The following is a 24,132-nucleotide window of genomic DNA, read 5'->3' on the forward strand; positions in this document are numbered from 1 at the left end:
GAACTCACAGACTTGTGGATTGTGCATGAGTTGCTGCAGTACAGGCATTTAATTGCTGCGCCACCAGGGATGGTTTGGCCTAGTAGACAATACAAAACAAACATTTAATACATAAGTAACAAACAGCCTTGGAGGACTATATGTGGTTTCTTTTGCCAGAGCAAAAATTATAAGAAATCTTTTCCAATAATCAAACATCCCAAATACTTTTCCACATTTGTTTATTAGTACATTCCCTGTTTTCCAGCTTCTCACAATTACCGTATATACTTGCCTATAAGTTAACCTCATGTATATGCCGAGGGCAAGTTTTGGGGCCAAAATTATGGATTTTGCTATGAACCATGGATAAGTCGAGGGTAAAACTTAGGGGCATACAGCAAAGGATCTAAAGGATGAAGCAAAGCAAAACAGTGTCAAAGAACTTAGAAAAAGACACAACTCTTTGTGCTTAGTCTTAAGATTGGATGGATGAGAGACTAGAGGGGTTCAGTGCTTCCAGGACAGATTATACTCTTGCTTTTCACCAGGGAATGGTTCCTTCTTTTAAATAAGAGTTCTTATACAGTACTTACATTGACCCATGGAGAAGTCGACTTAGGGTTTTTTGGGTCAATTTTGTGACCAACATTTCTAGACTTATACATGACTATATACAGTAGTTGCTGAGATGAAAAATGTGGTAAGCTTACGATGTTTCAGACTTCTTATACCAGTTCTTCATAAAGCCCAGACAGCAGTAAACCATGGCCTTTGCCACATCATCACATTGAGATGATGGTTGTCAACTTAGATAGCTTTGGAAGGAGACTGAAAGAAAACTGGGATTCCTCCTCTTAGAGAGATCAAGTGACCTGTCACTAGTAGCAGCTTATTTCCTCCTCCCTCCTAAACCCCTTTTGTTTCATGTAAACCTGGTAGAATACATAACTACATAACCAGATCCCATCTAATCTCAGAAGTTAAGCAAGGTCAGCCCTAGTTAGTACTTGGATGGGAGTCCACGAGGGTATCCTAGGGCTGTTGGTGCTGTTTCAGAGGAAAGAACTAGCAAACCCTCTGAAATCCATGGGATTGCCATAAATTGGCAGGTGACTCGAAGACACAAAGATACACCCAAAGCTAACAGAAGGGGTCATTTTACAACCGATCTTTATAAGTTGCACCAGGTGTTTGTTTGTCTTTTACTACAATCCCAGCTAAGTTTACTGGCTGAAGAGTAAGGAAAGAATGCTTCCAATAAATAAATAAAGTGAACATATGGCAATTCACACCAGATGCTACGTGAACCACCTGAAATCGGTCAGAGGCCAACAGACTGAAAACGATTAATATACATCCTCATCCACACACAAAAAGAGAGAGAGACACGAAAGACTGTGGCAACTGCAAGACCATGGCATTAATTTTCCACACAAGCAAAATTATGCTCAAAATGGGGCAACACAGACACCAGTCGTACATGGAGAGACAGAGCCAAGAGGCGCAAGTGTGGTTCAGGAAAGGCAGAGAGGCACTAGGGACCACACATCCCTGTTTTAATGAACCCTTTCCTGTATTGTTGTGTATTATTTAAATGTATTATGCTACTATTTCTTAGACTGTACGTCATGGGCAGGTTTACTCATATCTATTTTATTGTTTGTTTGTACAGCACTGTGCAAATCTTCATGTCAGGCAGTCAGTCAGGAGCTCTGGGGCCACAATAAACTACAATTCCCAGGATTCCCTAGCACTGAGCCAGGGCAAGTTAAAACGGTCTCAAACGGGATTATTTTCTGCAGTGTGTCTTTGGACCACAGTAAAGCAAGTTCCTTATTAAGGGCAACAGGCATGCTACTACTACTAGGCCCATCCAGGTTGGAAGCGTTTCCATAGCAACGCTGAGAGCAAGAGGAGGGGAAACAGCGCATGCGCAATAGAGCTGTAAAGAGGATGAGCCACCCTCTGAGGTTTAATTTACTGGTATGGCAACACTTCCGGGTTCTATCTCTTGGAAGCCTACGTCACGCTTACGTCCTACGCGACGCTTGCCCCCCCCCCGGTGAAGTGGGCGCGGCCAAGGGAGCGTGTGCTGTCGGACCATAGAGAGGGAGCGAGCGGAGGAGGAGGAGGAAGTGGATCCGGCTCTGCTCTCGCGGGAAGGTCTTCTTCTGGCCCTGGCTCTGGGAGGTGAGTCCCCGGGAGCCCCGCAGGGCCCTCCCTCAGCGCTGCTCTGGACGAAGCCCACCTCCAGCATCCTCTTTCCAGCCATTTGCATCCGCACTGCAGGAATAACCCAGTTTCAGACCGCTTTAAGTGCCCAGGCTCAGTGCTAGGGAACGCTGGGAGCTGTAATGTTTGGGAGACATTGAGCCTCTCTGTCAGTTCCCAGGATGCCCTAGCACTCAGCCAGGGCAGTTAAAGCGCCCTCAAACTGGATTGTTTCTGCAGTGTGTCTTTGGGCCACTCTTAGGGTTAAGGAAGGTTTGGCTTGGGTCCAAAGCACTCTGCAGAAGGGATCCAGTCTGAGGCCGCTTTAACTGCCCTGGCTCAGTGCTAGGTGTTTGTGAGATATTAACCCTTCTCTGCCAGAGATCCCTGCTGCCACAATAATCTTCAATTCCCAGGATTCCCTAGCAATCAGCCAGGGCAGTTAAAACGGTCTCAGACCAGATTATTTCTGCAGTGTGTTTTGGACCCCCGTTTGACAGGCTTTAATTGCCATTGCTGGTACCCTGGAATCCTGGGATTTGTGGTTTTGCCAGGCATTTAGCCTTTTCTGCCAGAGACCTTTGCTGCAACAGTAGACTACAATTCCCAGGATCCCATAGCATCCAGGCAGTTAAAGCTGTGCCAAACAGCATTGTTTCTACAGTGCCATTTACCTCACTTGCTTTGGAAGGCGCTTTTTAACTGGATGGGGTTCTTTCTTTTACTGGGGTACTCTTTAAATCGTGATAGAAAGTTAAAAAGCTTTTCATTGGTTTTGTCTTGTATTGCCATTATTATACTCTGAAGCGCCTGGCTTTCAAGAGTATAAAGGCATGACTCAAAAGAAAAGGGATAGGGAACAGAGGGGCTATATATCATGGAGAGAAAACACACATTCGCCATTGATAGAGCATCCTATTCAGAGCAAAGGTTCTGCTGGTTCAATATCCAAACCCTCAAGGGACCAGCAGCTCTTCCCTGTTCTTCACCTTGAGCAAAATATATTAAGAAGTATACTGCATTTGAAAGAGGAGGTGCTTTATTCCATATTCAAATGCTGTCTTCTTCTGAGTCTATTTAAATAGTCGTTTAGCCCAGCTTTCCTGGATACTCTTTATTGCTGTATTGCAGCTTGCATCGCTCTTGAGTACCAGGCATATTGCTGACCGCTGTGATGACAGATGCAAGAAATGCAAGTGAAACTGTGTTTGTAAAAATAAGTTAATAACTAACAAAGCGTCCTTTTGTGTCACTCCGAATTTGTTGCCTGTGCCCATAACCAAAAGCTTTTTACGTTTCTTCTAGGAACCATGATTTCCGAAAGTGGCTCCTTCGTGAAGGGCATGATGCTCGGAGGGATCTTCTGCATTCTGGTCACTCTTCTAGGACATATTAAGGTGGGTCACACCACAAAGCCTCATGAGCACCGTCACCTCCAGGCTCCAAGAAAGGAAGACATTTTAAATCTTTCCAAGGACGAAAGGCTGGACCTGAGCCAGAGCATCCGTGTGTATTGCATCATTCTTGTCAAACCCAAGGACCTTGGGCACTGGGCAGCCGTGAAAGATACCTGGAGCAAACACTGCGACAAGGCTGAGTTCTACAGTTCAGAGACAGTCAAAGTCTTTGACTCCATTGTGCTTGACACTGATGACATGTGGGCAATGATGAGGAAAGCATATGCATTTGCCTATGAGAACTACAGAGAGGACTATAACTGGTTCTTCCTGGCCCATCCCAGCACTTTTGCCATTATTGAGAATCTGAAATACTTCTTGCTGAAACAGGACTCGTCCCAGCCATTTTACACGGGCCGCACAGAAACATCCGGGGACCTGCAGTACGTGAACGGAGACGGAGGGATTGTGTTAAGCATCGAGTCACTAAGGCGGCTTTACAAAATTTTCCAAGAGCCAGATAAATGTCCTGAACAAGGAGGCATGATTTGGAAACTCTCTGAAGATAAGCAGCTGGCCGTCTGCTTGAAGTACAGTGGGATACATGCCGAAAATGCTGAGGACTCTGATAAAAAGGACATCTTCAACACCAAACCAGTTGGGTCTCTCATTAAGGAAGCCATGTCAAGTCACCCTCAGGAGGTGGTGGAAGGTTGTTGCTCAGATATGGCCATCACCTTTGGTGGGCTGGCTCCTAATCACATGCATGTAATGATGTATGGGGTTTACAGACTCCGAGCCTATGGGCACAGTTTTAATGATGCTTTAGTTTTCCTACCTCCCCCAGGCTCAGATAACGACTGAAGATTGTTGCACAGGAACAACCCTGTAAAGCGTGTAGTCTTCATCTGTAGTGTCCTTCAGCAAACGGCATGTACGCAAGCTGGTACAAATTTTGTATTTGATGGTATTGGTGTGTAGCTACCTTTTTGCACAACCTGCTTTTGTAATCTTTACAAGTGGGAAACGGGATCCTTTTCTAAAAGAAAAAAATAACCCTTTTATACAAACTTTTGAGCATCACTTGAAAAGCTATCTAAGGTTTCTTTGTCAACAGAAATGTATAGCGAGTATGTAAATATTTAAAATCAAAAATTATCCTTCATTTACTGTAAATTAAATCTATTTTTTCAATTTGGGGCCAATTTGTGTGTTCTATCCTTCAAAAACTGTAGCGGTTGTTAGATGTTCAGCTCAGACAAAAATGTACATATGCAAATAAAATTCTTTCTGCCTTGCATAGAAAGCTTAGCCTAGCCTGCTTCACAAAACTAAGGCAAGGATTCAGTGGTGTATTTTCATTTCATTCTGTTTCTGTCACTATCTGAAGCAGGTTTTGGTCCGGCAGGAGGCAGGAGGGAGTTCAGTTGCCTGAACACTGCTGTTCCTGTCCTTTAAAGCTAGAACACTTCTGGAAAACCTTTCTACAAAAATGTAGAATTTTACTTTCATTTAGGTCAAAGAAGGGGAGTCTTTGGTCTGCCAGTTATTTTGACAGCTAATTCCCAAATGCCAACATGACCAATAAGAGTTGTCCAAAACAACTGAAGGATCATAGCTCCCCCCCAACTTTAGGTATCATATCACTATTTTCACAATTTAATTTCCTATGAAGTTTGGTTGTGGCCTGCTCTCTATGGACCTTTTTATTTGAGCATTTGTCCAGAACTAGATTTGCTAATTTTTCTAGGCAGGCTGCAAAGGCATGACCGCCGGCTGTTTCCTCTTGTGGATCCACCACACCTTTATTGAGATTTCCTTTTCATGCATTGCATCAGTTCTTCCAACTTTGTTGCAGTCCACAGATATTTATCACCTCCAACCAACATGGCCTAGAGTTAGAAATCCAAAACATGTGGAAGGTCCTGAAAAGTTACCTTACATACACGCCACTTCAAAAAGGGTCATCATGTGTATAATACTTCATTGTCTCTTTCATTTCAGTCAGCCTTTCCCAAGCTTCCCTTTACATAAGTTGGCCTAGTGCTGCCATCACCCCCACCCATTTTGAGGGTGATGGCAGCTACAGTGTAAGTAATAAGCCCAAGGCCTGTTACAGACAGCCAAAATAAAGCTGCTTCGAGTCACTTTGGAGGTATGGTATTTCAATGATACATGCGTCCTAAGAGTCCAAAGGCCGCACCAAAGCCACGCTCCAGTCCTAAGGACTGGAGTGCAGCTTTGGTGAAGCTTCCAGACTCTTAGGACTCATGTATCATTGAAATACCATACCATCAAAGTGACTCGAAGCAGCTTTATTTTGGCTGTCTGTAACAGGCCCAAGTTATTAAATATTATGTCTAGGTGCAAGTTATTAGAAAACTGAGTGGAAGAGAAATCTTCAGCAACTTAGGAGACAGCCCTATCGAATTTTGTGGGACTCTTATATCTCTCCAGTTGTTATCAGACCAATGCCCAGCATTGTCCACCTAGTTGGCTAAGGAGCATCTGGAGGGCTGCTATCAGGACTCACATCCCAACATATAGACTTCTGAATGCAGAGCTGACTGCAGTGCAGCCTTTCCAATTCTGCAAGCCATTTTAGCCCCAGCCACTTAGTTCAGCCTTAAGACTGATTAGCCTGTCAATATTCTGGGTGGTAGCAATTGGGGATGATGATGTGTGCCTTCAAGTTGTTTCCAACTTGTGGTGACCTTAAAACCCTATCATGGGGTTTTCTTGGCAAGTTTCTTCAGATGGTGTTTGCTACTGCCTTCCTCTGAAGCTGTGTGACTTGCCTAAGGTCACCCAGTGGGTTTCATGGCCAAGCTGAGAATCAAACTCTGGTCTCCAGAGTCTTAGTCTTGCACTCAAACCACTATGCCACCCTGGCTCAAAAATTGGGGATAATAGATACAAATGGAAAACTATTCAAGCCATGTCACTTGTTTCCACTAGCATAGTTTTTTAATAATGTAAAAAGAAAGTTATTGTTTGTACTACTGTACAACTCCTAGTAAAATGAGAGCAACACAGCTAGTACTCCAAAACAGTAGTTTTTCTGAGCTGTTCCTAAATTAAAGTACTCTGTTGTAAACAACAGTTCAGTAGCAAGTCAATTTTAACAGTACATCTCTCAGTCCTCCCAGCCCTACGTGAAATATACCACGATTCTTTCAAATGCAGCAGTAGCATTCAGGCAACGTACTCTTCCTATTTTCTTTTAGAGAACTGCTCAAATGGTCAACGTGCTCCAGTATTAGGTGTTTCCCAGCAGAGGCTTTCTAGACAAAGTAGTCTTTATGTATATCCTGTCTGTTACTCAGGAATAATCTTAGTTGCTGAGTAGCACATTCAATAGAGTGATCTGTTACAGCATTTTAAACTTCTATTAAGTTTAAAATGCAAGCAGAATAGATTTTTGGATGCATGCCAGACACACACTATACAAGGAAGAAGAGTGCAAACACCTCAGTATTTTCTACAATGAGTATTTTTAATAATAAAAAACTCTTATTGTAATCCCAGTGATAACTAGAGAGAAGCCCACAAGGCTGCAAATCGTAGTTGTTCTTCATACTGGGGGTAAGTGTGGCCCACTCCTTACCAGATTCTGTAAACTACTGCTGTGCTAAACAATTCATGCCATGCACAGTGTATGATCAGTACTGCCACCTCTTCATTTTTCTAAATCTCTTCTTAAAATTTGACTGACGTATTTCTTTAAAATATAAAGCACAACTACAAAATAATTTCAGCATTCACTTGATTTATTTAGCATAGCCACAAAACAAAATAAGTTTGTACATTCAGTCACGCATTAAAAACAGAATTACAAAGTAGTCCACATTGACAGAAAGTGCAATCCATCAGAGTTGCACATTATCTGCCACTTTACTTATATGTCTTCATATGCCAGAGACCATCATTTAAATAGTGAATATTCTCAATGCCAATCCCTTTGTTGACTTTCTCTCTGTGGAAGGAAGCATGGGGGAGGCAAGGAAGAAATAAAAGCAAGTCATCAGTTTCCATAACTTCAGTGTAGGTGGGCAAGTACAACCTCTACATTAGCTAGTTGTATTAAGCAAGACTCTTCTGATGGCATTAGCTACAATCTCCAAAGCCCAAGATAATGAACAATTTACTAACTGGGTTGGAGTAGCAGCTTTAGGAATAGCTGGCTTCACTTAGGTTTTAATCATACCTAGGAAAACTTACTAACTTTGAATAACAACTCCCAGTATCCCTAGGCTAACACAACCATTAACTTTAGCCATCAACACAGATAATAAATTATAGTACCCTTCTCTTTCCAGCACATTAAACCTGTCTTAACTCAAGTTTTATCTTATTTATAAAATGTGGAGTTGTTGTTGTTGTTGTTGTTTTCATTAGTCAAAAGTACAAATCTGTGTTATACCAAGTGATATCGATTATGGCTCATCTGCCTCTGCCTCCTTTTAACAGATGAATTCAGATAACAGATTTGAGGCCTCCTGCAGAAGAAGCAGGAACTTAACAACTAAACTGTGGGCTCTCCTGACAAGTCACTGCCTCTCTCTATGTATGTATGTATGTATGTATGTATGTATGTATGTACAATGAGGCAGGGCTGGAGAGACTTTGTGGAGCATCTAATACTCTGGACAGCAAACAGTTTTGCCAAAACACCACTCCAAGAAGGTTCATGCTCCAATGAACCTTCCCTGACAACTTATTATCACAAATTCCAACTTCATTAATAGGAATAGCGCAATACCATCGGATACCCAGCCATATTAAACTTGATATGATGTGTTGCACTCTAAATTGTTGGGTATGACCACATATGTTTAAAGATGTGCCAACTTTAAATGTGGTCCCAATGCAGCAGTTGACTGAGGCTGCTGCAACCAATGTGCATATTAACTTACATAGAGCAAAGTGAGTTTTCAGTATCATTGGTTCAGCCCAATTAATGGCTGCTGAATGAAACCAAAGGTCCAATTTAGAATAAGACTGGAATAATGCTTTGTGTGCTGGCTGGATTATTTCACTGACTGTAAAGTATAAAATTTCCCCTTTAAAATGAGACTCACATATCATCTGCTGACATCTTCATGACTCCAACGCACAGTGCATGTTGCTTGCCTTCTGCCATTATTGCCTAAGAGAGTAAGCTAAGGAAAATATCTCATATGCAGTATTTTTTTAAAAGAATCAATAGACCACTAGGAAAGCACTATAGGTTGTTGTTGTTATTACTATTAATATTATTAAGGCAGCTAACAACCAATTTAAAACAGTACGTTAAAGCATTAAAATACAGATAGAACGTTTTAAAAACAATTTGAAAAGTTAACAGTAATACACATTAAACATATTAAAATGTATTAAAAACCAAATACAAACCCTGCCACAACAGAGGCAAACCCAAACCAATGACCATTTCCAGTTTCACTCTCTAAATGAAGTTGCATTTCATTACCAGATCATTATGTAATCTCATCTGAACTATTACACGTCAGGTTAAATAGCAAGACTGATTCAAAAACTAAACACTGATGGGTAAAAACAAGCTTCACACATTTTCAAAAAAGCAACCCCAACACACAATACGTTGAAAAAGAAACAGTGACCAACAGACCACTACTCTCCAAGGATACCACGATTGTGTCAGCAGCAGCAGGATAAAGTTTGGCTCCTGGAGATGTCAGGCCAGGACACATTATATTTGCTCCACTAAGTACAAATTTAATGGCTCCTTTATCAACTTGTTGATGTGGTAGAATAAACGGATCTAGGAAAGGGAAAATAGTAAGCAAAGAAGGTATGAAACTGACTGAACTTAGAAGCATCTCTCATCCTAAAGCATAAGCAAATGTACGCTATAATCAAAGTGGAAAGAGAATAAAAATCACATCCCTCAGGTGGCTATCAAGGGTTTTTGAAAGGACCTCAAAACTGATTCCAATCTTGCTTACATTGCTCATTCTCTGGCTGAAACAATCTAAGAAATCTTGAAGAACAGGTCATGTGCCAAAGGACTGGAGAATGGCAAACATTGTCCCTCTTTTCAAAGAAAGAAGATCCAGGAAACTATAGACCAGTCAGCCTGACCTTAATACCAGGAAAAATATTTGAACACATTATGCAGGAGTCTGTCTGCAAGTATCTTGATTACAATGCAGTGATCAGTAAGAGCCAGCATGAGTGTGTCAAGAACTAATCCTGCTATTAATCTTATTTCTTTTTCCAATAAGGTCACTGGCTTAGTGGATGGTAGAAATGCTGTGGATGTCATTTTAGCTGGATTTCATAAAAGCATTTAATAATGCCCCCCATTCTATTTTGATTAGTAACATGATGAGTGTAAAACAGGTGGAAACACTGTCAGATGGGTCCATAATTGATTGGAAAACCATGCTCAAAGAATCATCCTCAATGGCTGCACTTTAAACTGGAAGGAGGTCTCAAGCAGTTCTGTCCTAGGGTCATTACTCTTCAACATTTTTATCAACTACTTATATGACAGGTTGGAGAGAATCCTTATCAAGTTTGCAAGATGACATAAAACTGGGAGAAGTAGCTAACACCTTGGAAAATTGGAAAAGAATACAAAGGAACCTAGATAAACTGAGAGGGTGTACAGACCAGCCATAAAAGCTGGCCTGGGGATGGAGTCTGGGCAATGACGCAGCACCAAAGGAGCGCCAAAAAGCTATGGTGCCAGCGGCTATGGTGCCCTTTCTGCAGCACAGAAAGGAGTCACTTTTTTTCACTGCAGAAAGGCAAGATCAGGGCCACGACATACGTTGCCACAAATCCGATCTGGCACTAAACAGGGCAGCCTGTACAACCCCTAAAAAAAGGCAGAAATTAATATGATGAAAGTCAATAGACATAAATGCAAAATTGTACACTGAGGCCACAAAAACCAAATGCACAGATATAGGATTGGGGATGCATGGCTCAGCAGTACTGCATGTGAAAAGGGCATTGAGAATATTGTTCATCACAAGCTGAACATGAGCCAGCAGTGTGACACTGCAACAAAGAAGGCAAATGCTTGCCTGTATTACGGTTGCCTCCAATGGAAGCAATTTCCAAGTCAAATGAAGTAATAGTTATATTCTGTGTTGGTCAGGCCTCATCTGGAGCACTGCATTCAGATCTGGGTGTCTTGTTTTAAAAAGTTTATAGATGAGTTGTAGCATGTTCAAAGAAGGGCAGCAAGGATAATAAGGAGAACAAAACATATGAGGAAAAGCTGAAGGAGCAGGGCACATTCAGCTCAAAAAGGAATGAGACGATTGTCCTCTTTAAATACCTCAAGGGCTGTCACAGAAAAGAAGGGACAGGTTTGTTCTCTGCTGCCCCAGAGGACCAGGTCTAATGGTTTGAGGTTACAGGAGAATATATATCAATAGAACATTATAAACTCATAGAGCTGGAAGGGACCGCAAGGGCCATCCAAGCCAACCCCCTGCCATGCAGGAAATCAGTCAAAACACCCCTGACAGATGGCCATCCAGCCTCAGTTTAAAGACGGATATTCTTGGCAATAACATCAGTTCAGCAATGAAACCAATTGCCTGGAGAGGTGGTTCGGTCCCCTTATCTGAACATCTTCAAAAAGAGGCTGGACAGCTACCTGCTGGAGATGCTTTAGCTCAGTGTTACTCAAACATTTTACCTCTGGGACCCTCCTTTATGTCTATAGGCAGACATCGCCCCCAACCCCAGCTCAACATAGTACATGAATAACAATATTTTGTTTATTTAATGTGCATATTTTCATTCACACATTCATGTAATATTCATATTTTAAAAGAAAATAACATTGTGCACATTAGAACAAATTTATTTAAGTAAATTCAATATTTAACTCATTGCACATCTAAATTTTACACACAAAAAAGTTTGAGTGGAGGAGGAGGAGGAGGGATCAGGGTTTCCAAGTCTTGCATCCCCCTTGAGCAACTCTTGCACACATTCCTCATGGGTCCTCCACCATTTCAGAATCAGTAGGAGGTTGGACTGGATGGCTGATAAGGCCCTTTTCAACTCGATAATTCTATGAAATTAAATAGGCTTTCTCTACATAAAATCTTAATCCACACCAAAGAAATGTAAGATCTCTCCTACTTTTCCATTAGCGTTTTCAAAGATGCTAAGAAAATAAAAAATACTCATTCAACAAATAGACTCTAAAGCACAAAAATGAGCCACAAAAACTATCAGCAGAAACAGAACTGCACAGTTTAAAAGACACAGATAAAATGGATTCAAGAAGAGTGTTCCCAACAGGGAACACCACAAAGATGACTAATCCCCAGTTCCCACTGTCACAACTGCTCTGGACACAGGAGCCTGGAAAAGATCTCCCTATATAACCTCAATAAAAAGTTTGCATGGGAGCACATTGTCCACAAAATACCCTGCTCTCAAGCCACACAAATATCAAGACTAGCAATTACACTGTCTTGGCTAACTTCTACTTATTTTATTCTCATTCCTATAAATCCTGTAACGAGATTTGGCTGAGAATCCACAACATTATTATTTTGCGGTACTACGAAGACTCCAAGAATATTCTAAATTCCCCGTCTACTAAATACAAATAAAGAGGTTCAACATTCTAAATAAAATCTGAGGGAGACAGGGAAAGAGACAAAAGCACCAAGGAAAGCCATATTCAACTGGTCCCAGCTCTTCCAATGCAGATCATTTTTCCAACCAGGGGACGGGGGAGAGAAAATAACTAAGGCCTGTTACAGACTGCCAAAATAAAGCTGCTTTGGGTCTCATTGGAGGTATGCTGTTTAAATGATGCATGCATCCTAAGAATCCGGAAGCCGCACCAAAGCTGCACTCCAGTGCTTAGGAATGGAGTGTGGCTTTGGCACGACCTCCGGACTCTTAGGACCCATGCATCATTTAAATAACATATCTCCAAAGAGACCAAAGGCAGCTTTATTTTGGCAGTCTGTAACAAGCCTAAGGACCCAAAGTTTACTTAATTAAAAGGAAAATAAATGATAGGTTGAAGGCAAACAAAAATTAAATATAAATCTGGAATAAAAAGCCACTGTTGCACACTAAACAAAAACAAAGTGAGGATGCAGCCAGAAGAGCATAATGTGTTCTAAAAGAAGAAAGAAAGAGAGAGCCATCCAACTTGGGTTGATATGGAAAACTTCACAGAGGATAACAGAAACAGTCACAATGCATGATACAGCATTCAAAATACTACAAGGAATTGGCAACTTAGTACAAGCAGACACTTTGCAGATGTTTTCAGCTCCGACTTCTGGCTGTGGAAAAAAACCTGTTCGCGCATGTCGTAAAATTGTAGTTGCAAAAGCAACTACCATCAACCTCTCTGTGTTGCACAATCATTTGTCTTCTCCAACACACTTACATTTATGAAGTAATCTCAGCGTGGGATAAAAAGGTCCTTCTCTTTGCCTGAAGAATAGCAACTCTCCATTGACTGTGAGGATTTCTATATGTTCGTGACTGGAATAAACAAAAATAATTAATTTTTTGTGGGGCTTTTCTTGTTCTTTTTTCATTTTTAAAGTGGGGACAAGACAGGTTTTTCTACCTTGAAAGGTAGGCGTATCCTTTCTGTTTATGTACAAAATTTTATACACTTTTAAAAAGAAGCTCTACATCTTCCATTATCTTGTTCTTCTTCTTGTTGTGTGCCTTCAAGTCATTTCAGGCTTCTAGTGACCCTAAGGCAAACCTATCTTGGGTTTTGTTTTGTTTTTTGGCAAGATTTATTTATTATTTGCTTATTATCTTTTATTAAGATTTGTCCAGAGGAGATTTGCCACTGCCTTCCCCTGAAGCTGAGAGATTGTGACGATGTCATCTCGGCCTCAGAGGGAGCCATCAGGCAGACCCAGCAACATCAGGGACTGCCTGAAGGAAGAGGCCCCTCCCTCCTCAACTGTCATCTCGGCCTCAGAGGGAGTCATCAGGCAGACCCAGCAACATCTTGACTGCCTGAAGGAAGAGGCCCCTCCCTCTTCAACTGTCATCTCGGCCTCAGAGGGAGCCATCAGGCAGACCCAGCAACATCAAGGTCTGCCTGAAGGAAGAGGCCCCTCCCTCCTCAACTGTCATCTCGGCCTCAGAGGGAGCCATCAGGCAGACCCAGCAACATCAAGGTCTGCCTGAAGGAAGAGGCCCCTCCCTCTTCAACTGTCATCTCGGCCTCAGAGGGAGCCATCAGGCAGACCCAGCAACATCAAGGTCTGCCTGAAGGAAGAAGCCCCTCCCTCTTCAACTGTCATCTCGGCCTCAGAGGGAGCCATCAGGCAGACCCAGCAACATCAAGGTCTGCCTGAAGGAAGAGGCCCCTCCCTCCTCAACTGTCATCTCGGCCTCAGAGGGAGCCATCAGGCAGACCCAGCAACATCAGGGACTGCCTGAAGGAAGAGGCCCCTCCCTCCTCAACTGTCATCTCGGCCTCAGAGGGAGCCATCAGGCAGACCCAGCAACATCAGGGACTGCCTGAAGGAAGAGGCCCCTCCCTCCTCAACTGTCATCTTGGCCTCAGAGGGAGCCATCAGGCAGACCCAGCAACATCAGGGACTGCCTGAAGGAAGAGGCCCCTCCCTCCTCAACTGTCATCTTGGCCTCAGAGGGAGCCATCAGGCAGACCCAGCAACATCAGGGACTGCCTGAAGGAAGAGGCCCCTCCCTCCTCAACTGTCATCTTGGCCTCAGAGGGAGCCATCAGGCAGACCCAGCAACATCAGGGACTGCCTGAAGGAAGAGGCCCCTCCCTCCTCAACTGTCAACTCAGCCTCAGAGGGAGCCATCAGGCAGACCAGCAACATCGGGGACTGCCTGAAGGAAGAGGCCCCTCCCTCCTCAACTGTCACCTCAGCCTCAGAGGGAGCCATCAGGCAGACCAGCAACATCAGGGACTGCCTGAAGGACGAGACTCCTCCCTCCTCAACTGTCCTCTCGGCCTCAGAGGGAGCGATCACGCAGACCCAGCAACATCAGGGACTGCCTGAAGGAAGAGGCCCCTCCCTCCTCAACTGTCAACTCGGCCTCAGAGGGAGCCATCAGGCAGACCAGCAACATCGGGGACTGCCTGAAGGAAGAGGCCCCTCCCTCCTCAACTGTCATCTCGGCCTCAGAGGGAGCCATCAGGCAGACCCAGCAACATCAGGGACTGCCTGAAGGAAGAGGCCCCTCCCTCCTCAACTGTCATCTTGGCCTCAGAGGGAGCCATCAGGCAGACCCAGCAACATCAGGGACTGCCTGAAGGAAGAGGCCCCTCCCTCCTCAACTGTCATCTCGGCCTCAGAGGGAGCCATCAGGCAGACCCAGCAACATCAGGGACTGCCTGAAGGAAGAGGCCCCTCCCTCCTCAACTGTCATCTCGGCCTCAGAGGGAGCCATCAGGCAGACCCAGCAACATCAGGGACTGCCTGAAGGAAGAGGCCCCTCCCTCCTCAACTGTCATCTTGGCCTCAGAGGGAGCCATCAGGCAGACCCAGCAACATCAGGGACTGCCTGAAGGAAGAGGCCCCTCTCTCCTCAACTGTCATCTCGGCCTCAGAGGGAGCCATCAGGCAGACCCAGCAACATCTTGACTGCCTGAAGGAAGAGGCCCCTCCCTCTTCAACTGTCATCTCGGCCTCAGAGGGAGCCATCAGGCAGACCCAGCAACATCAAGGTCTGCCTGAAGGAAGAGGCCCCTCCCTCCTCAACTGTCATCTTGGCCTCAGAGGGAGACATCAGGCAGACCCAGCAACATCAGGGACTGCCTGAAGGAAGAGGCCCCTCCCTCCTCAACTGTCATCTCGGCCTCAGAGGGAGCCATCAGGCAGACCCAGCAACATCTTGACTGCCTGAAGGAAGAGGCCCCTCCCTCTTCAACTGTCATCTCGGCCTCAGAGGGAGCCATCAGGCAGACCCAGCAACATCAAGGTCTGCCTGAAGGAAGAGGCCCCTCCCTCCTCAACTGTCATCTCGGCCTCAGAGGGAGCCATCAGGCAGACCCAGCAACATCAAGGTCTGCCTGAAGGAAGAGGCCCCTCCCTCTTCAACTGTCATCTCGGCCTCAGAGGGAGCCATCAGGCAGACCCAGCAACATCAAGGTCTGCCTGAAGGAAGAGGCCCCTCCCTCTTCAACTGTCATCTCGGCCTCAGAGGGAGCCATCAGGCAGACCCAGCAACATCAAGGTCTGCCTGAAGGAAGAGGCCCCTCCCTCCTCAACTGTCATCTCGGCCTCAGAGGGAGCCATCAGGCAGACCCAGCAACATCAGGGACTGCCTGAAGGAAGAGGCCCCTCCCTCCTCAACTGTCATCTCGGCCTCAGAGGGAGCCATCAGGCAGACCCAGCAACATCAGGGACTGCCTGAAGGAAGAGGCCCCTCCCTCCTCAACTGTCATCTTGGCCTCAGAGGGAGCCATCAGGCAGACCCAGCAACATCAGGGACTGCCTGAAGGAAGAGGCCCCTCCCTCCTCAACTGTCATCTTGGCCTCAGAGGGAGCCATCAGGCAGACCCAGCAACATCAGGGACTGCCTGAAGGAAGAGGCCCCTCCCTCCTCAACTGTCATCTTGGCCTCAGAGGGAGCCATCAGGCAGACCCAGCAACATCAGGGACTGCCTGAAGGAAGAGGCCCCTCCCTCCTCAACTGTCAACTCAGCCTCAGAGGGAGCCATCAGGCAGACCAGCAACATCGGGGACTGCCTGAAGGAAGAGGCCCCTCCCTCCTCAACTGTCACCTCAGCCTCAGAGGGAGCCATCAGGCAGACCAGCAACATCAGGGACTGCCTGAAGGACGAGACTCCTCCCTCCTCAACTGTCCTCTCGGCCTCAGAGGGAGCGATCACGCAGACCCAGCAACATCAGGGACTGCCTGAAGGAAGAGGCCCCTCCCTCCTCAACTGTCAACTCGGCCTCAGAGGGAGCCATCAGGCAGACCAGCAACATCGGGGACTGCCTGAAGGAAGAGGCCCCTCCCTCCTCAACTGTCATCTCGGCCTCAGAGGGAGCCATCAGGCAGACCCAGCAACATCAGGGACTGCCTGAAGGAAGAGGCCCCTCCCTCCTCAACTGTCATCTTGGCCTCAGAGGGAGCCATCAGGCAGACCCAGCAACATCAGGGACTGCCTGAAGGAAGAGGCCCCTCCCTCCTCAACTGTCATCTCGGCCTCAGAGGGAGCCATCAGGCAGACCCAGCAACATCAGGGACTGCCTGAAGGAAGAGGCCCCTCCCTCCTCAACTGTCATCTCGGCCTCAGAGGGAGCCATCAGGCAGACCCAGCAACATCAGGGACTGCCTGAAGGAAGAGGCCCCTCCCTCCTCAACTGTCATCTTGGCCTCAGAGGGAGCCATCAGGCAGACCCAGCAACATCAGGGACTGCCTGAAGGAAGAGGCCCCTCTCTCCTCAACTGTCATCTCGGCCTCAGAGGGAGCCATCAGGCAGACCCAGCAACATCAGGGACTGCCTGAAGGAAGAGGCCCCTCCCTCCTCAACTGTCATCTCGGCCTCAGAGGGAGCCATCAGGCAGACCCAGCAACATCAGCGACTGCCTGAAGGAAGAGGCCCCTCCCTCCTCAACTGTCAACTCGGCCTCAGAGGGAGCCATCAGGCAGACCAGCAACATCTTGGACTGCCTGAAGGAAGAGGCCCCTCCCTCCTCAACTGTCATCTCGGCCTCAGAGGGAGCCATCAGGCAGACCCAGCAACATCAGGGACTGCCTGAAGGAAGAGGCCCCTCCCTCCTCAACTGTCAACTCGGCCTCAGAGGGAGCCATCAGGCAGACCAGCAACATCTTGGACTGCCTGAAGGAAGAGGCCCCTCCCTCCTTTAACTGTTACTTTGTATTTTGTATTATATTGCAATTTTTTACTGTACACCGCTATGATCATTGCGGAATAGTGGTCTATAAATGAAATGTATTATTATTATTATTATTATTATTATTATGTAAGATCTGTACAAAACGCATCATCAGAAAGAGCAGTATTCCTGGATTATTTGTCGCTCTGAAAAAGGAATTGGCAAAAGAACCTTTGAATAGCCTTTGCCCCAGAAGACACTACAAAATGTATGGGCTCGGTGTAAGTCAACGGTCGACTTGAAGGCACAGACACACTAATACAATAGCCAGAATTTTGCTGCCAGTCTTTCAAACCGCTTTGGAGTACTGAAAAGGCTTGGCAGATATGAGCAACTGAAACAGCAGCTTTGATACGCCAGCAAAACCTCCAAATAAGAAAGAAAACCCTTAGAGAGCAACATGGAAGGAAATACTTACCACCGTACTATCTTGACCGGGTCTTTCTTTGGCATGATTTGGTTTAGCCATGGTTCAATGCCAGGAAACTGGTCTATCAGTTGATTCTTAATGCCTTTAATAACAGACGTCTTCAGCTGGATACAATTGGACACATTCTCCTTTTCATCAAATCTGGGAAGGGAAAACAGGATTTCAGAAGCGATTTCCTCAGCTATACTATCATCTCCTCTTGCCAATCCACAACGGAAGTCCATATAGATATAGATATATAGATATATATATATATATAGTGAGAAATAAGTCCCATTGTTTTCAATACACGCTGTTCTTGTGTGCATTCAAGTCGTTTTCATGGCAAGTTTTGTTCAGAGGGGGTTGGCCTTCCTCTGAGGCTGAGAGTGTGTGACTTACCTAGTAACCGTGAACAAAGCTGTATCCTTATCAGGAATCAGATACCTAGTATGTTGCTACATAGTTAGTTAACTATCAAGATGGTCAGTATGCTAGTAACTGATATTGGTTAGTTTTTTATCGTTTTATCTATTAATTGCACTGCGGAAACGACCCAGTTTGGGACCACTGTTCGCTGCCTTGGCTCACTGCTAGGGAATCCTGGGAACTGTAGTTTTACGGCGCACACTACAATTCCCAGAGCTCCACAGCCTCCAGACAGGACTGTTAAAGTTAGGGAAATACTGGGAACTAAAGGTGCATCCGCACTGGAGAAATAACCCGGTTTGGTAGCGCTTTAACTCTTTGTCTGGCTCTTTGCTATGGAATTCTGGGCCACACAACAAACTCCAACTCCCAGAATTCCATAGCCTTAGGCCACAAAGAGTTAAAGCGGTGCCAAACCGGGTTATTTCTCCAGTGCGGACGCAGCCCAAGAGACTCCATTGGCTTCTCACTTCTTGAACATCCTGGGGGCGCTGGGTCCCCGCGAGGAAGGCCGGGGCGAGGGCCTGGGAGGGTGGGACGCGGCGGCCCCTAACTCCCGGCTCGACCCTCCTCCTCCTCACGCTCCCAGACACGCGTCCCCCAGCCAGGCCTCTCCTCCTCCGGCCCTGCCTTCTCCTCTGCGCCGGCCGGAAAGAGAAAGCGCCGCGACTGCGCCCTAGCCTTCTCAAAGCGGAAAAGGAAGGAGCCCGTCGGAACTACGACTCCCAGCAAGCCTTGCGCCGAGTTCTGAGGCGGCTCAGGGGTCGCCATGGCAACGGCAGGGCCGGCTTCTCTGCCTCGGCGGATTCAGCCCTGCCGTTGCCATGGCGACCCCTGAGCCGCCTCTGCTAGGCCTCAGAACTCGCAGTAGGCCAAAACTGTGCTCTTTAAGGGCTTTTTTTGTTTTGGACTTCATCTCCCAGAAGCCAGAGATATTGGCCGCCATGGCGGAGGCTTCTGGGAGGTGAAGTCCAAACTCTCTTAAAAGGACACATCTTGGGGACTTGTGAAATTTTAAGCGTCACCAAGTTGTCTCAAAAGCACCCAGGAACTCATTAATAATACAGCGTTTGAACGCTGGCTCTCAGTATAGGTCAAGAAGATGTTTTATATGTATATATATCTGTGACTGTAATGGTAGAATAATATACTTTTGTCTCATTACAGTCTGGATTGAGGGGTCAGAGCCCTTTGTGTTTTACTTAGCGCTTAGGCATGATGCTTTTCAGTTACATATTGACATTATTTCGCTGTTCCTCTCGCTTTTTACTTATTCTATTTTTCTTTTACGCATTTTTGCAGTTTTGGTGGTGAATTGGATTGCGTTAAGCTGAAGAGAGACAGTGGGGCGCAGTGGTTTGAGCGCTGGGACTATGACTCAGGATTCGAGTGCCGCTTTGGCCATGTCACACTCCCTCAGCTTCAGAAGACGGCAAGGGCAAACCCGCTCTGGTCAAACCTGCCAAGAACACTCCATGACAGGGTTGCCATGAATCAGAAGCGACTTGAAGGGACACAAGAACAACAAACATTAATATATAATACAAAAACTAAATCAGTCTTAGCCTCATTCAAATGAACTGGGTTTTACTTCATTGGCCAGGAAGCTCTTTTACCTTTCCTCTCAAACTATCAATCCAGCTGCATCCACGCTGCAGAAATAATGCAGCTGGACCTGGCTTTAGCTGCCATTTCTCAATGCTTTGGGACTCTGGGAATTGTAGTTTCCGCAGGTTTGCCTGTTGCCTGGCCCTTTGCTATGGGATTCTGGGCCCCACAACAAACCCCAGCTCCCAGAATTCCATAGCAAAGAGCCAGGCAAAGAGTTAAAGCGGGGCCGAACTGGGTTAGAGGCCGAGGGCAGGCGTTTCCTTCCTTCCTTCCGCGAGGCAGAAAAAGGCGAAGAGGCGGAGGAAGCCACTAGGCAGCCATTCAGGAGGAGCGACGGAAAGCGTCGGGGGACAGAAAAGGCCGAGGCTTCGCGCTTTCCCCTTCGGCCGCGGAGGGAGGCAGCTATGGCTGGGCGCGCGAGGCCTTCGCTCTGGCCGCCGCCGCCGGGCAACACAATCACTTCCGGTGGGTCAAAGGGCAAAGGAAAAGCGGGTGCCACAGGTAGCCGGGCGACGGGGGGCAGAGGAAGGGGAATGATGGGGGAGGAAGGGAGAAGAGGAGGAAGAGGGAGGCAGGAGGCAGAGGAGTAGCCGGCTCTCGTTCTTCTCTTTCGGGTGAAGGAGACAAAGTGGTCGCTAGTAGTATTAGTATGAGGATGATGATTATTTCTCCCAGCCTCTTGGCACAGCTTCCGGTCAGGTCGGCTTCCCAGCATGCCCAGCGGCCGGAAGTGCCGCCATCTTTGTGGGCTCTCTCTCTCTCTCTCTCTCTCTCTGTGCGCTGGAGTATTGACACTAACAGCCCGGGCTTGGGTCTTCCTCCTTCCCCGTCCTCCTGGACTGAGGATAGCCGGAGACAGGAGGAGGAGGCAAGGAAGGAAGGAAGGAAGGAAGGGGCTCGACTTCGGAGAAAGAGAGAGAGAGCCCGGAGAGGCCTCGGGTGGCCGCCGAAGGGGCGGAATTGCCCAGGGGCCAGAGGGGAGCAGGGCCAGGAAGGCGAGGAGCGAAGGGAAGCCCTGCCTCCTCCTCCTCCTTCTCCTTGGAGGGTGCCTTTCTGCGTGTCTGCTACACCAGAAGGATTTGATGCCCTTCAGCCTGCTCACCTCTGTGGTGTTCATGTTTCCCACAGGTTTCTCTTCCCCCAACCCCCCAGCAGCCGCTCAGGAGCTCAAGCCAGACACTGATGGTAGCAGCAGCAGCAGCACCAGCACCAGCAGCTCCTCCTCCTCTTCCTCCGCCTCCTCCAAGAAGAGAAAGCTAAACAGCAGCAACAACAGCGAGAAAGAAGAGGCCGAACCCATCTCCTGCGCATCCCTGCTTTCCAGAAACAGTTCCTCCTCTTCCTCGCCGTCTGTCATTACAGCCACTTCCTCCTCCTCCTCCTCCTCCTCCTCAGGAGCCTCCGCTTCCAACCACCACCTGCAGAAGAAGCTGCGCTTCGAGGACTCCTTGGATTTCATCGGACTCGATGTGAAGATGGCCGAGGAGTCCTCTTCGTCCTCCTCCTCTTCCCCGGCCGCCTCGGCTGCCGCCGCCTCTTCTCAGCAGCAGCAGCAGCAGCTCAAAAACAAAAGCCTTTTGATTTCCTCGGTCGCCGTGGGGCACCACGCGAATGGCCTGACCAAAGCTGCCTCTTCCACCGTCTCCAATTTCGCCAACAGTAAACCCGGGTCGGCCAAGAAGTTAGTGATCAAGAACTTTAAAGGTAATGCGCTTTTGCCGTCCCTCGTCAGCGGCGTTTGTCTCTCTGAAGTCCAAAACACACCGCACAAATAACCCAACTTGAGACCGCCTTAGCTGCCCTGGCTCAATGCTAAGGAATTCTGGGAACTGTAGTTCTGTCAGAGAGCTCTGGTGCCATAATAAAGTACAGTTTCCCAGGATTCCCTAGCACTGATTCCCTAGCCAGGGCAGTTAAAGCAGTCTCAAACTGGATTATTTCCACAGTGTGTTTTGGACCTAAGCCAGTGGTTTCCAAACTTTGATCTTCCAAATGTTTTGGACTTCAGCACCCAGAATTCCTGATTGTTGGTCAAGCTGGAAGTTGAAGCCTGAAATACCTGGAGGACTAAAGTTTGGGATTCACTGCCCTAAGCAATAGGATAGTCTAGATGAGTGGTCCCCAAACTGTACTCCTTAAGGGATTTTGGACTTCAGTTCCCAGAATCCCAGACTGTTAGCCAACATGGCTGAGGCTTCTGGGAGCTGAAGTCCAAAATCTCCTAAAGGGCATAGTTTGGGGACCACTGGTTTGGTGATTACCAAACTCTAGTCTTCCAGGTGTTTTGGACTTCAGCTGCCAGAAGCCTCCGTTCTCTTGGCCAATTGTGTGGAACCCTGGGAGGTGATGTCCAAAACACCCGGAAGGCCAGACTTTGGTTATCGCTGATATAGTGTGGATGTAGTTTAGCTCAGTTGTAAAGCACATGGTTTGAAGGCAGACGGTCCTAAGTTCAGTCATGGGGTTGAAATGCCTGAAACCCTGGAGAGGCGTCGTCAGTATGCGCTAAGGAAGTGAACTTGTGGTCCTCCAGATATTGGTGAAGTTCGGCTTGCATTAAGCTTGACAACTATGCAGGCTAGTCCATCTTGAGGGCTAGAGGTTCACTGTCTTTGGTGTAGATCATTCAGAGCTATATGGACCTAGAATCTGGTTCGTTGTAATGGAGATGGCTGTATATTATTACCTGGGGAGAGGGACACTTTTTTCTTCCCTTTTGCATCCTAATTTCAGCAGGCCATTCCCAGGTAACAGATGTGGGTAGCTTGAAAGTGCTAAAAGTTTTCCAAAGGCCCAAGAAAAGAGCTTAGTTTTAGTAGAAATATGGTTTTATACAGAGCAGATGGACAGTAAAAACACAGAAGGAAATAGATCCTTGTGAAGTTGGTGAGGATGAGGTGGTGCATCTTCACCACTTCGGCTGGGATGGTGGAGCCTCTTCAACAGGTTGAGCTGCTGCCTGGGGTCATGCCAAACGAAAGGACTGTAAGATTCTATATTTGTGGAGGGAAAATTGTAAGGTATCAAAAAGTAATAAATATACATACTTATTAGGCAGACCTGAACATATTTTTTGTGTGTGTGAAATATACACTTTGTTGAGCAGCATGTGGACAAATCTCTGGCTCTTCTTTTTTGTTGTGTTTTCTTTAAACACCTCTCTAACAGACTATTATCCACTAAGTGCATAGCTCTTTAGTTAACAATCAAGAATAAAACCATTTTTTAAAAAACATATTTTATTAATATATTGTTTCAGTAAAATATTCATGCCTGACCCTATATATTGATGTCATTTGCCATTGTGTTTTTATTGGGTGTTTCTACAACCTCCCAAGGCCAGATTTCAGGGTCCCTCACCGCCCCTTCCCCAAATCTTTTTCCATATTGTCTGGGAAATTGTTTATAATGCCTCCCCATGCTTTGTAGGAACCACTTTTGTCAACATTTTTGGGCTCAAAATGTTCACCCAGGAGGGCCTTTAAAAAAAAAGTTGAAATAGTAGAACTGGCACTGAGGACCTAGAGAGCATTTGAAGCCAGGTTGTTGTTGTTGTTTTGTTTTGTTTAATGGAGGACTGGATACAACAGGAGAGTGAGCTTCTGCAAGGTTTCCTGGTGTACCACTTTCCACAACTGAAATGTGAAAAAAAATGTTCTGAGAATTGGGATAGTTCTTAGGCTAAATCTACAAAATCCAAATATCACCTGGCATAATATAAACTGTGTTAGAAATCTGTTGCGTTCAGATTACATGTGAAATTATCTATTTTGTTCAAAATTGCATTTTATATAATTTATTCAAGCATTAATAAAATAATTATCAGTAAACAAAACATTAATATGCATCATTTTTAATCTACTAAAGTCAGTGTTTATCCTTGGCTGACAGTCTGTTAGTGTGTATATATGTATTAGGCTGAATAATGATGTATTATACAGTATGTGATAGTGTCTTTGTTGTTGTTATGTGTCTTCAAGTCATTTCTAACTTATGGCCATATCATGGTGTTTTGCAGGCAAGATTTGTTCAGAAAGGGTTTGTCCTGGCTTTCTTCTGAGGCTCAGAGAGTGGGTTTTGCCCAAGTCCATACAGTGGCTTTCCATGTCTAAGAGGGAATTTGAACCCTGTTCTCCAGAGTTTTAATCTAACGCTGAAACCGTTGTGTCATGCGGTCTCTCACACCTATCTGTATTGCCTGTATTCATACACAGCACAAAT

At 46.1% G+C, this 24,132-nt stretch overlaps 3 protein-coding genes across 4 annotated transcripts in view; 2 read left to right on the forward strand and 1 right to left on the reverse strand.

The window, feature by feature from the left end:
- The first annotated feature begins 629 nt into the window (after positions 1-629).
- C1GALT1C1 (C1GALT1 specific chaperone 1) lies at positions 630-4,784 on the forward strand. 2 transcript variants are annotated; one of them, XM_089537211.1, is made up of 2 exons: positions 630-682; positions 3,499-4,784. In XM_089537211.1, the coding sequence occupies exon 2, from the start codon at positions 3,504-3,506 to the stop codon at positions 4,452-4,454; it is 951 nt and encodes a 316-aa protein (XP_089393337.1). In that variant the 5' UTR covers positions 630-682; positions 3,499-3,503; the 3' UTR covers positions 4,455-4,784. The 2 variants fall into 2 exon arrangements, with proteins under 2 accessions (XP_089393337.1, XP_089393336.1); XM_089537210.1 differs by lacking the exon at positions 630-682 and adding an exon at positions 2,093-2,172.
- Positions 4,785-7,342: 2,558 nt separating this feature from the next.
- LOC149308932 (malignant T-cell-amplified sequence 1-A) lies at positions 7,343-18,979 on the reverse strand. The gene is made up of 6 exons (XM_089536727.1): positions 18,771-18,979; positions 17,881-18,033; positions 12,997-13,094; positions 9,239-9,372; positions 8,672-8,739; positions 7,343-7,566 (listed from the first exon to the last, which is right to left on the reverse strand). Exons 1-6 carry the CDS (start codon positions 18,779-18,781, stop codon positions 7,485-7,487), a joined length of 546 nt encoding a protein of 181 aa, XP_089392853.1. The 5' UTR covers positions 18,782-18,979; the 3' UTR covers positions 7,343-7,484.
- Positions 18,980-20,268: 1,289 nt separating this feature from the next.
- LOC149308933 (cullin-4B-like) overlaps positions 20,269-24,132 on the forward strand; it is a 32,881-nt gene continuing 29,017 nt past the window's right edge. Inside the window, exons 1-2 of the mRNA XM_089536728.1 lie at positions 20,269-20,376; positions 21,040-21,615. Coding sequence (XP_089392854.1) covers positions 20,316-20,376; positions 21,040-21,615 — 637 coding nt within the window. The 5' untranslated portion in view covers positions 20,269-20,315. The remainder of the gene's footprint in view (positions 20,377-21,039; positions 21,616-24,132) is intronic.

Source organism: Sceloporus occidentalis, unplaced genomic scaffold, assembly GCF_023333645.1.
Source record: "Sceloporus occidentalis isolate IW3139 unplaced genomic scaffold, rSceOcc1.0.p SCAF_8, whole genome shotgun sequence".
NCBI classification, from domain to species: Eukaryota; Metazoa; Chordata; class Lepidosauria; order Squamata; family Phrynosomatidae; genus Sceloporus; species Sceloporus occidentalis.